This window comes from Phyllobates terribilis, unplaced genomic scaffold (assembly GCF_046119375.1).
Source record: "Phyllobates terribilis strain yellow unplaced genomic scaffold, ASM4611937v1 Scaffold_2__4_contigs__length_985480577, whole genome shotgun sequence".
Taxonomy (NCBI): domain Eukaryota; kingdom Metazoa; phylum Chordata; class Amphibia; order Anura; family Dendrobatidae; genus Phyllobates; species Phyllobates terribilis.
Genome location: NW_027362762.1, coordinates 692,838,349 through 692,851,366, shown reverse-complemented (window position 1 = coordinate 692,851,366; position 13,018 = coordinate 692,838,349). Strand labels below are relative to the sequence as shown.

The window sequence follows — 13,018 nt, the reverse complement described above, 5'->3', positions numbered from 1 at the left end:
AGAATTGCAGCATAGAAAACAGTGATTACATCAAAATGACAGCAAGCAAAACAGCAAGTGACACATCACTGGAATCAAGGTCTAAGCCCCTACATTATGCTGTGACAAAAAATCTGGTGACAGATTTCCTTTAATATTTCTGTTCTCAGCTAGTTTTATTGTTTTAAAGGGAAAATGTTCATTAGATTCTATATACTGGATTTTTGTAACCTGAATTGCAATTTTCCCTCAATATTTTTTCATTAGGAAAGTATAGAATATTGATTTTTTTATGTTTAAGTTTTGATATTTTGTAGTGTAAGATAAACAAATAATCATGAAGATATTCTGTAAAGCAAGTAATGATTGCAAAACTCACAGTAACAAGGTCTTTGCTTAGGAAACCTCTGACTCCTCCAGATTCATATTGTATTGAGAAACCTGTTCCATTCTTAGTGTAGGTTTGAGATTTAGATGAATCATATCGACTGTGAGATGCTGTGATGCAAAGATAATATGTTACCAGCAAAACCAATGAAATATGAAACTATATATTTTTTATTAGTTATGCTCTAGTTATTGAGTATGTAAGTATATGAAATAGTTTTTGAAATTATACACTAAAGGGTGCAGTATAGCTAAGCGCAACATCAGCGACACCATTCTCTAAAATTCTGATACAATGCAATGACAGTAAGCAGAGATCTTCAAATAATGAGGAATTTAACCCCCTTACCAACATATGACATAATGGTACATCATATGTTGGGTCTTCTTCTTTTATGCGGGCTTAGGAACTAAGCCTGCATCATTCATGGCAGATGATGACTGTGTTATTCAGCCATCATCTGCCTCTAACAGCTGCGGGTGCAGCAGAGCAGATGTCAATCTCTGACATCGGCATTTACAGCACACAGCCTGAGGGTCCGCTATTGCGTTGTGCCGATGGGTTGCTGTGATTTTTTATATATTCAGCGATACTGTGGCCAATCGCTAGTTCAAGTCCCCTAAGGGGACTATAAAATATAAAAAAAAATTAAAGTAAATATGAAAATTCAAATGCACTCCTTCCCTCCCCATTAAAAATAAATAAAAAATACATATGTAGTAGCGCTACATCCATAAAACTCTGATTCACCGGATTCTCTGGTGTCCGGTGCCCCAGTACGACCCTGGATGAGACACAGGCGGCATCACAAATAAACATTTACATCAGGTTACATTATAAGTGACATCTTCTCTGACTAGAGTAATTCTCATCCCTTTTGTCTCCATGTAGCTCAGATGTCATGATGAGATTTCATGCCAGAGTTTCTCTGTCCAGACTTGCCTCTTCTTTGTCTTCAGCAGCACATCTAGACACGGTGCCCTTAAAATGAAAGTGTCATTACAATGCCTCATGAATAAAAATATCTCCCATGCTCTGCCCCCCAAATAAATAATTTCTACTCGCTGTGCTTCCTGCACAAATACCATCAACACTGCCCCTTTCCAAAATATCCCATCCACACTGCCCCTCTCTATAATACCCCTCCACTGCCCCTCTCCAAAATACCCCCCACACACTGCCCCTCTCCAAAATACTCCACCACACTGCCCCTCTCCAAAATACTCCACCACACTGACCCTCTCCAAAATACTCCACCACACTGACCCTCTCCAAAATACTCCCCCACACTGCCCCTCTATAAAATGCTTCCCCACACACACTGCCCATCTCCAAATTATCCCCCCACTCTGCCCATCTGTATAATATCCCGCCACACTATCCCTCTCCAAAATATCCCCCACACTGCCCCTTTGTATAATATCCCCCCACACTGCCCCTCTGTATAATATCCCTACCACACTGCCCCTCTCCAAAATATCCCCTCACATTGCCCGTTTATATATCTTCCCCACATAATATCCTCCACACAACCCCTCTCCATAATGTTTCCCCACATACTGCTCCTTTCCATATCTCCCCCATACTTCTCCTTTTCAAGTCCCCCCCACTCAACTGCCCCTCGCTATACTATGCCCCTTTCACAATCCCCCCTAATTGTGCCATAATGCCCCCCTTAATGTCCCAAATTGCTCCACAATGTCCCCCATAATGTCCTAAATTGTCCCATAATGTCCCCCATAATGTTCCAAACTACCCCATAATGTCCCAAATTGCCCCATAATGTCCCCCATAATGTCCCCAGTTGCCTCATAATGTCCCTAATTACCACATTATGTGCCCTCGCAGTAACACTACCCTTTCCTCCCCTTATCTAAAATAACATAACATTTAATTTTCCGCTCCTTCAATGAGCCCTTACTAGTGCCCGACATCTCCTCTGCCTGTGCGGCGCTGGCAGCAGTGTGATGAGGTCAGCTGCGTGCTGACCTCATCATGCTGCTGCACGTCAGAGTGGGGGCTGTTGAGTGCTTTCTTTGCCCCTGTCCCGGTGTTGCAGTGTTCAAATGACAAGAATACATTTGAATATGGCAAGAAGGAGCAGCGTTTCCCGGACATCTCCGCGGTCTGCACTATATCATTTGGCGGGCTGCATACAGCCCAAGATCTGGGTGGGCACATGGGCCACAGGTGTCAGTGCAGCAAGTGGGTGAGGATAGCAGACAGGAGACCTATAACAGAGAGTTACTAGAGACCGCAGACAGATTTCAGAGTTACTGAACACCACAGGCAGAGTGCAGAGTTACTGAAGACTGCAGGCGGATTGTAGAGTTACTGAAGACTGCAGTCGGATTGCAGAGCTACTTAAAACCACAGGCAGATTGCAGAGTTACTGAAAACCGCAGTCACATTGCAGAGTTACTGAAGACCGCAGGCAGATTGCAGAGTTACTGAAGACCGCAGGCTGAGTGCAGAGTTACTGAAGACTGCTGGTGGATTGCAGAGCTATTGAAAACCACAGGCAGATTGCAGTTACTGAAAACCGCAGTCAAATTGCAGAGTTACTGAAGACCTCAGCAAGATTGCAGAGTTACTGAAAACCACTGGAGACTTAAGGACTGGAAGCCGCAGGCAGAAAGGAGACAACATTGAGACTGCAGACAGGTAGCAGACAAACCTCCGGAGTAACAAGAAAGTCTAAATACTATGGAAGCTGCAGGGGGCTGGGAGACGTCCTGGAAACCACCAGACACACAGCAGAGGTCCTAGAAGACCAGGAACAGGTAGCAGACAGAACTCCATAATAATTACAAAGTCTGAAAACCATGGAAGCCGCAGGCAGATAGGAGATGTCCAGGAGAATCTAGCCAGTTAACAGTGGTACAGACATGTAACTTAGGGACTGGAAACCGCAGGCATCTTGAAGACTGTGCACAGGAACTGTGCACAGATAAACTAAAAATCATACTAGAAAGTCTTAATACCAAGACCCAGGTGTGTGTCTTTGGAGGCTTTAAATAGGCCTAAGAATAGGCCTAAGAAATAAACACATGGAAGCACGCCGGGCTACTTGCAAAGCCTGACTTTGAGTACAAGAAATTCTAGTGGACCGGGTTGAGGGAAGTGTGGCACCCCAGGGGTCCGGTTGCCACAGTGGCATTGCCTCCCTCAAAATAGGTAATGCTATGCCTGGAAGCAAGCAGGGATTACCTAGTCAAGTATACTAAACATGCAACACTTTCCTGGCTCCAGACCAGCAAGGGGAGTCACTTCCTTGGCAACTGAGATCTGGGGGCGGGGTTAGTTAGTCTTAGTGTGAGGAGTTGAAGCGAGGACATCGAGGAGAGAGAAGACTTGGAGACTGGAGCTGTGCGGCAGCTCACCCCAGAATTACCAGCACAGAAGAACCGGACACCGGAGTCCGAGGCTGTGGGGCACCGAAGGCCCAGCAGTAGAAACCGGAGGATAGGAGATTGCAGGTCTCCTGGCCCCATCAGACGCCTGGAGGCTCAGCTGCACCGCAGGGCCCAGCACCGCCACGTGGGAGCGACGCACCAGCAAGGCCCGAGCTGCCTGCCATACGGGTGAGCACAGAAACATTGCACTCAGGGACGAGGGCCACCGCACAGCTACAAGCAGCAGGGCCAAAGAGTTTAGTGGAAAGGGAAGGCCTCCAACTTCACCTGGCAAGGAGGATTCTTTACTTGCTTCCAGGCTGCCCGGACTTCCACTTCTAGCCAGTACCCTATTCCCGGCTTGTCTAATCACCACCAGTAAAGATAAGAGGAAACCGCCATTAAGTTGTGGACTGATTATTGCTGCCCCATCAACCCCTGCACTACAACGCCCAGCATAACCCATAACATCTACACTGCCCTGGAGCTAAGCTCTACCTGTGGAGAGCCACACCATCCCTGCTGCAGTAACAGAAGCTCCAGAGGACTGCTCCGCAGCGGCAGCTCCCTTGCCTGCATACCACAGGTGGCGTCACAAACTTTATACAATCACTATAAATCCCCTATCAATAACCCCTTTTTATTGACCGCCCTGGGTCACGGACCGGGTCACCGCCACTGTGAAATCCCCCAGCATCTATCGGCCCGGCACCGGGTACCCCACGGCCCAGGGGGCGCGTCATAAGCAAAGGCAGGTGTTTAACTGGAGGAAAAACATAAGCGTAAAAATGGAAAATAATCTGATCAGGAAGGGGTTAAACTCTACTTATGCAAGAAAAGTTGTATAAATGTTCACATGCTGTCCCTATCCTAGGAATACTGAGAGACCTTGATTTTTCATAGTCATTTATAGCAGTATGTTCTTTATGTAGCAATATACAGACACAAGATGTAAAATAGTAATTTCTATAACTTTACGGGCCTATCTTTGAAATATACAGTATCTGGTGGTTAATACTGCAATCCTGATAATAAGGTCATGATTGTACGACTACACATCATTCCAGATTTAAGCAATAGATTTATAAATTTGGTAATAATCGAGGTGTAGGGATTCACTCATTCTGGTAGGCATTAGGTAGTGTTCACACAGGCAATGCAGTTTTGGTCCAAATACGTGCAGTTTTTATTGATTTCCACAGGTTGAACAGCAGCAAAACAACCAAATCACAACCATAAATTCCAAGCCTTGTCCAGGTGCTAACTAAACAGTGTAGATCCTGACTACTTCAGACACAAGACACGTTCACACTTGAAAACTGTGGCAGAACATAGAGCAGTTGGCTCCCTGCTCCACCATTACTCTGGCAAGACACAGGCTAATATTCGCATGACCTGCCATACATTAGAAGCACAGGAGGAAATCAATTTCAAGATGAAGTGATGTCATTGTGCTGCCTCCACAGTGCTGCAGGCTATAGGAAGATGAGGCAGAACTCCCTCCATCATCGTAGGAGCAAGGGGAGCGGAGTTTCAATTACTTTATTTTTTATAGCACAGTCATAAATGTGGTGTCAAAGGACTATAAGGGGAGACATTACTGTTATGCAGGGGCACAAAGGGGGACACAATTACATCATAGGGGCTTAAAGGAGTACTGTATTACTCGTGGGGAAACAAGAGGGGGGGTACTGTTACTGCTTAGGAAAGGGGATTATTACTGTCTAGTGCACTATGAATAGCTGTAGCACTATGGGGTTTTAGAAAAGTAATCAGGGGACTATACTGTATGTCCTCAGAGACGAGACATGGCAATCTTCATGATGGTCTGGACCAGTTGGAGAAGGGAAGATGAATGACTACACCTGTCTCGAATGACATCACAGTCTGCAAAACTAGTATCTACAACTATATGGTCACTGTATGGGTGTAATATTTGACTTAGTTCAATGTTATTTGTTTATTATATCTATGATTTTTAGCATATGGACTTTTCTGACAGTACTATTAAACCCTTATACAGTGGGGAAAAAAGTATTTAGTCAGCCAACAATTGTGCAAGTTCTCTCACTTAAAAATATGAGACATGCCTGTAATTGACATCATAGGTAGACCTCAACTATGAGAGACTAAATGAGAAAACAAATCCTGAAAATCACATTGTCTGATTGTCAAATTTTGGTGGAAAATAAGTATTTGGTCATTTACAAACAAGCAAGATTTCTGGCTCTCACAGACCAGTAACTTCTTTAAGAGGCTCCTCTGTCCTCCGCTCGTTACCTGTAGTACTGGCACCTGTTTGAACTTGTTATCAGTATAAAAGACACCAATCCGCAACCTCAAACAGTCACACTCCAAACTCCACTATGGTGAAGACCAAAGAGCTGTCGAAGGACACCAGAAACAAAATTGTAGCCCTGCACCAGGCTGGGAAGACTGAATATGCAATAGACAAGCAGCTTGGTGTGAAGAAATCAACTGTGGAAGAAATAATTAGAAAATGCAAGACATACAAGACCACTGATAATCTCCCTCGATCTTGGGCTGTACACAAGATCTCACTCCATGGGGTCAAAATGATCTCAAGAACGGTGAGCAAAAATACCAGAACCACACGGGGGGACTTAGTGAATGACATGCAGAGAGCTGGGACCAATGTTACACAGGCTACCATCAGTAACACACTACGCCACCAGGGACTCAGATCCTGCAGTGCCACACGTGCCCCCTTGCTTAAGCTATTACATGTCCGGGCCCGTCTGAAGTTTGCTAGAGAGTATTTGGATGATCCAGAAGAGTATTGGGAGAATGTCATATGGTCAGATGAAACCAAAGTAGAACTGTTTGGTAGAAACACAACTCGTCGTGTTTGGAGGAGAAAGAATGTTGAGTTGCATCCAAAGAACACCATACCTACTGTGAAGCATGGGGGAGGCAACATCATGCTTTGGGGCTGTTTCTCTGCCAAGGGACCAGGACGATTGATCCGTGTACTGTACATGAAAGAATAAATGGGGCCTTGTATCGTGAGATTTTGAGTGCAGACCTCCTTCCATCAGCAAGGGCATTGAAGATGAAACGTGGATGGGTCTTTCAGCATGACAATGATCCCAAGCACACCACCAGGGCAACGAAGGAGTGGCTTCGTAAGAAGCATTTCAAGGTCCTGGAGTGGCCTAGCCAGTCTCCAGATCTAAACCCTATAGAAAACCTGAAGGAAGTTGAAAGTCCGTGTTGCCCAGGGACAGCCCCAAAGCATCACTGCTCTAGAGGAGATCTGCATGGAGGAATGGGCCAACATGCCAGCAACAGTGTGTGCCAACCTTGTGAAGACTTACAGAAAACGTTTGACCTTTGTCATTGCCAACAAAGGATATATAACAAAGTATTGAGATGAACATTTGTAATTGACCCAATACTTATTTTCCACCAAAATTGAAAAAAAATGTGATTTTCAGGATTTGTTTTCTCATTTTGTCTCTCATAGTTGAGGTCTACCTATGATGTCAATTACAGGCCTCTCTCATCTTTTTAAGTGGGAGAACTTGTACAATTGGTGGCTGACTAAATACTTTTTTCCCCACTGTATAGTGGTATTATTGGTAATATTGGCCTTGGTATACTAAGTTTTGTTCGGTGACAGTATGATGGTATTATTCAGTCATTACTATATTTGCTGGTAACATGGGATGGGATCATGTGGTAGTATTATTTGTCCCTTCGATAGTGGTATTATTGGTAATATTGACCTTGGTATACTAGGTTTTTTTCATTGACTGGCTGGTGGTATTAGTCATTTATTTGCTGGTTATTTAGGGCTATGGTAGTGTCTTATATCTCTTGTCTACTGGTATTATTGGTAATGTTGGTATTGGAATACTAGGTTTTGTTATGTAGTTGAATTGTGATAATAATTGCTCCTTGTATAGTGTTATTTGGTAACCAAATGTCTCTTATTTAAAAGTGTATTATATATATAAAAAAAAAACCATTATAACCTATTTTGTCTTTCATTTTTTCTTTTATCATACATACAGATATATGTGTGTAACTTGCCCTGGGTATAATAGAGATGCATCACAGGCTATAAGATATGATATACACATATTACATTGTGATGTATGCATGCACTGAAATGGATGTAACATATGAATGAAATCAGAGAAGCTTCGCGGATGAAAATAAAATATCTTTTTATAAGCCGTGTTTCCCAGAAACTTCATTCTTACTGATATTTTATTTCCAAGTTGATAGACTGTTGCAGCCATGAAAATTACTGATATGACGATGCTGCTCCCACCCCCCTACCACCTTGACTGAGCTCTTGCTGTTGATAACTTTCAAGCTCACAATGGCTTACCACAGGCACTGTACAGCGGGGAACATTGGCTGGATGGCACCCACAGGTTGGCAGATCCAGTGTCAAAAACAACCTTGAATGCTTGGGGAGGATAACCGATACTGATCTCACCAAAATACTGGGTCTGCAAAGGTAAACCACAAAAAAATACTGTTACACAGGGACATATAAGCGGCACTGGCACACAGACCCTAACAGCCTACCCCCCAACCACAATCAATAAACTGCAACATGCTCCTTGGCATCATTTCCATGAGTAGTCAGCAGGTATCATTCACCTGTCCTTTTTATTACGTTGCATATACTATGTCATCCACACAAGGTAGTTATACTTAATCAGTAAGATCCTTCCAGGCAAAGATTTCAAAGCTGATTGCGGTTTCAAAATATGTTCTTCAAGCTCTTTTGAAGACTCACCAAGAAATGTGTAACCCTCAGGACCATATACACAATTTGTGAGCCAAGGAAAATTAATGCAGCAGGTGAAAGACACATACAACTTACTTCCCTTCAAAATTGGTAGATGCCCAGCAATGCCATCAGCTCTACGGTATATACTGCATACACACTTATATATCTTACTAGCTATTGAACCCGTTCTACACCCGGGTGGCGAGCATTTTTATTGGTATATGGTCTCCCATGCTGGTATGTGCTGCCCCCCATCCTGGTATTTGTGATGCCCCCATCCTGTCACTCCGTCCTATCCTGGTATGCATGGCACCCCTCATCCCTATCCTGGTATGCCTGGCACCCCTCATCCCTATCCTGGTATGCATGGCACCCCTCATCCCTATCCTGGTATGCATGGCACCCCTCATCCCCATCCTGGTATGCATAGCACCCCTCATCCCCATCATGGTATGCATGGCACCCTTCACCCCCAATCCTGGTATGCATGGCACCCCTCATCCCCAATCCTGGTATGCATGGCACCCCTCACCCCCAATCCTGGTATGCATGGCGCCCCTCACCCCCATCCTGGTATGCATGGTACCCCATTCCTCATCCCTATCCTGGTATGTATGGTACCGCTCATCCTGGTATGGATGGTACCCCTCATCCTTATCCTGGTATGCATGGCACCCCATCCCTCATCCTGGTATGCATGGTACCCCTCATCCCTATCCTGGTATGCATGGTACCCCTCATCCCTATCTTGGTATGCATGGCCGCCTCATCCCCAATCCTGGTATGCATGGCACCTCTCATCCCCAATCCTGGTATGCATGGCACTCCTCATCCCCAATCCTGGTATGCATGGCACCCCTCATCCCCAATCCTGGTATGCATGGCACCCCTCATCCCCAATCCTGGTATGCATGGCACCCCTCATCCCCAATCCTGGTATGCATAGCACCCCTCATCCCCAATCCTGGTATGCATGGCACCCCTCATTGCAAATCTGGTATACATTGCACCCCACATCCCAAACCTGGTATGCATGGCACCCCATCTCTCATCCTGGTATAAATGGCACCCCTCATCCCCCAATATTGGTATGTATGGTACCCAATCTCTCATCCTGGTATGCATGGCACCACTCCTCCCCCAATCCTAGTATGCATGGCACCCCATCCCTCATCCTGGTATGCATGGTGCCCCTCATCCCTATTCTGGTATGTATGGTACCCCTCATCCTGGTATACATGGCACCTCTCATCCCCCAATCCTGGTATGTATGGCCTCCTCATCCCCCAATCCTGGTATGCATGGCACCCCATCCCTCATCCTCGTATAAATGGCACCCCTCATCCCTATCCCGGTATGTATGGTACCCCTCATCCTGGTATGCATGGCACCCCATCCCTCATCCTGGTATGCATGGTATCCCAGATCCCTATTCTGGTATGTATGGTTTCCCCTCATCCTGGTATACATGGCACCCCTCATCCCAATTCTGGTATGTATGGCTTCCTCATCCTCCAATCCTGGTATGCATGGCACCCAATCCCTCATCCTGGTATGCATGGCTCCCTCATGCCCAATCCTGGTATGCATGGCCCCCTTATCCCTATCCTGGTATGCATGGCCCACTCATCCCCAATCCTGGTATGCATGGCCCCCTCATACCTATCCTGGTATGCATGGCACTCCTCATCCCCCAATCCTGGTATGCATGGCACCCCATCCCTTATCCTGGTATGCATGGTACCCCTCATCTCTATTCTGGTATGCATGGCATCCCTCATCCCCAATGCTGGTATGCATGGCACCCCTCATCCCCAATGCTGGAATGCATAGCACCCCTCACCCCTCAATCCTGGTATGTATGGTACCCTTCATCCCCAATCCTGGTATGCAAGGTCCCCTCACCCCCCAATCCTGGTATGCATGGTACCCCTCATCCCCCAATCCTGGTATGCATGATACCCCTCATCCCTATTCTGGTATGCATAGTCACCTCACCCCCCCAATCCTGGTATGTATGGTACCCCTCACCCCTCAATCCTGGTATGTATGGTACCCTTCATCCCCCAATCCTGGTATGTGTGGCCCCCTCAGTCCCAATCTTGGTATGTGCGGCCCCCTCACCCTCCAATCCTGGTATGTATGGCACCCCTCATCCCTTTCACGCTGCACACATGCAAAAAAATAAACACTTATACTCACCTTTCTTTCCTGTGCTCCAGCGCTGCTGTGTCTTGTTCTGCCGGAGGCTGGGGGAGGAGTGTGGTGCTGGAGTACACGCGTGTCCTTACCGCGCTGTCCAGCGCCATTTTGCTGAAGACGCACTGCAAATGTGTCTTCAGTAAAATGGCGCCGGATAGCGCTATGCGCATGCGCAGGTTCCGACGCTTTCACTCCTGCCCCGGTCTCCGGCGAGAAGAGAGGCGCGGCGGCAACGCTCCTCCCGGTCAGGTAAGTATGTAAGTATGGCGCTGGAGATCGCGGTATGCGTTCAGTGTCTACGCATTCCACGATTTCCGGCGCCATACACACTCCTCTTACCTGTAACGGCTCCATGCGTTCGTCTGTCTGGAGCCAGACTACGCAGGCGTTTTGTGCTTCCGCAGTCTATACAGGCTTCAGACAGAGGGACGCTTGTAGCGTTATATTATAGATATACACGTTATTATAAACGTTATATACTATATACATATAAACAAATTATATACACACTATTATGTACATTATATACCACATAAAAACTTATACATTATATATTAAATACACAGTTTTATTATATACACTATTATTATACACTATATACCACATACACACTTATATATACTATATACACAGTATTATATGCACTACATGCTACATACACACTTACAGTGCCTACAAGTAGTATTCAACCCCCTGCAGATTTAGCTGGTTTGATAAGATGCAAATAAGTTAGAGCCTTCAAACTGCAAACAAGAGTAGGTTTTATGAACAGAAGCATAAATCTTACAAAACAAAAAGTTATGTTGCTCAGTTGAATTTTATTAAATTTTAAACATAAAAGTGTGGGTCAATTATTATACAACCCCTATGTTTAATATTTTGTGGAATAACCCTTGTTTGCAATTACAGCTAATAATCGTCTTTTATAAGACCTGATCAGGCCGGCACATGTCTGTGGAGTTATCTTGGCCCACTCCTCCATGCAGATCTTCTCCAAGTTATCTAGGTTCTTTGGGTGTCTCATGTGGACTTTATTCTTGAGCTCCTTCCACAAGTTTTCAATTGGGTTAAGGTCAGGAGACTGACTAGGCCACTCCAACACCTTGACTTTTTCCCTCTTGAACCAGGCCTTGGTTTTCTTGGCTGTGTGCTTTGGGTCATTGTCTTGTTGGAAGATGAAATTACGACTCATCTTAAGATCCTTGATGGAGGAGCGGAGGTTCTTGGCCAAAATCTCCAGGTAGGCCGTGCTATCCATCTTCCCATGGATGCGGACCAGATGGCCAGGCCCCTTGGCTGAGAAACAGCCCCACAGCATGATGCTGCCACCACCATGCTTGACTGTAGGGATGGTATTGTTGGGGTCGTATGCAGTGCCATCCAGTCTCCAAACGTCACGTGTGTGGTTGGCACCAAAGATCTCGATCTTGGTCTCATCAGACCATAGAACCTTGAACCAGTCTGTCTCAGAGTCCTCCAAGTGATCATGAGCAAACTGTAGACGAGCCTTGACATGACGCTTTGAAAGTAAAGGTCCCTTACGGGCTCGTCTGGAACGGAGACCATTGTGGTGGAGTACGTTACTTATGGTATTGACTGAAACCAATGTCCCCACTGCCATGAGATCTTCCCGGAGCTCCTTCCTTGTTGTCCTTGGGTTAGCCTTGACTCTTCGGACAAGCCTGGCCTCAGCACGGGAGGACACTTTCAAAGGCTGTCCAGGCCGTGGAAGGCTAACAGTAGTTCCATAAGCCTTCCACTTACGGATGATGCTCCCAACAGTGGAGACAGGTAGGCCCAACTCCTTGGAAAGGGTTTTGTACCCATTGCCAGCCTTGTGACCCTCCACGATCTTGTCTCTGATGGCCTTGGAATGCTCCTTTGTCTTTCCCATGTTGACCATGTCTGAGTGCTGTTCACAAGTTTGGGAAGGGTCTTAAATAGTCAGAAAAGGCTGGCAAAAGAGATCTTTAATCCACACATGTGAAGCTCATTATTCTTGGTGCCTGAACTACTTCTTAATACTTTAGGGGACCAAACAGAATTCTTGTGGTTTGAGGGGTTGAATAATAAATGACACTCTGAATTAACTTTTAACGTTTTTAAAAAAAAAAACAAAAACAAAATTTGCTGCAGTGCATTTCCCACTTCCAGGCTGATCTACAGTACAAATGTCACAATGCCAAGTTAATTCCGCATGTGTCAACCAGCTAAATCTGCAGGGGGTTGAATACTACTTGTAGGCACTGTATATATACTACAGTGTATATTCACAGTATTATA

General features: G+C 45.5%; 1 protein-coding gene across 1 annotated transcript in view; it reads right to left on the bottom strand.

Annotated features, from left to right (window-relative positions):
* The window catches only part of REN (renin), an 84,575-nt gene that overhangs the window by 31,957 nt on the left and 39,600 nt on the right, over positions 1 to 13,018 (bottom strand). Inside the window, exons 3-4 of the mRNA XM_073670698.1 lie at positions 8,123 to 8,246; positions 359 to 477 (exon numbers count right to left, since the gene is read on the bottom strand). Of these exons, the coding sequence (XP_073526799.1) occupies positions 359 to 477; positions 8,123 to 8,246 (243 nt within the window). The remainder of the gene's footprint in view (positions 1 to 358; positions 478 to 8,122; positions 8,247 to 13,018) is intronic.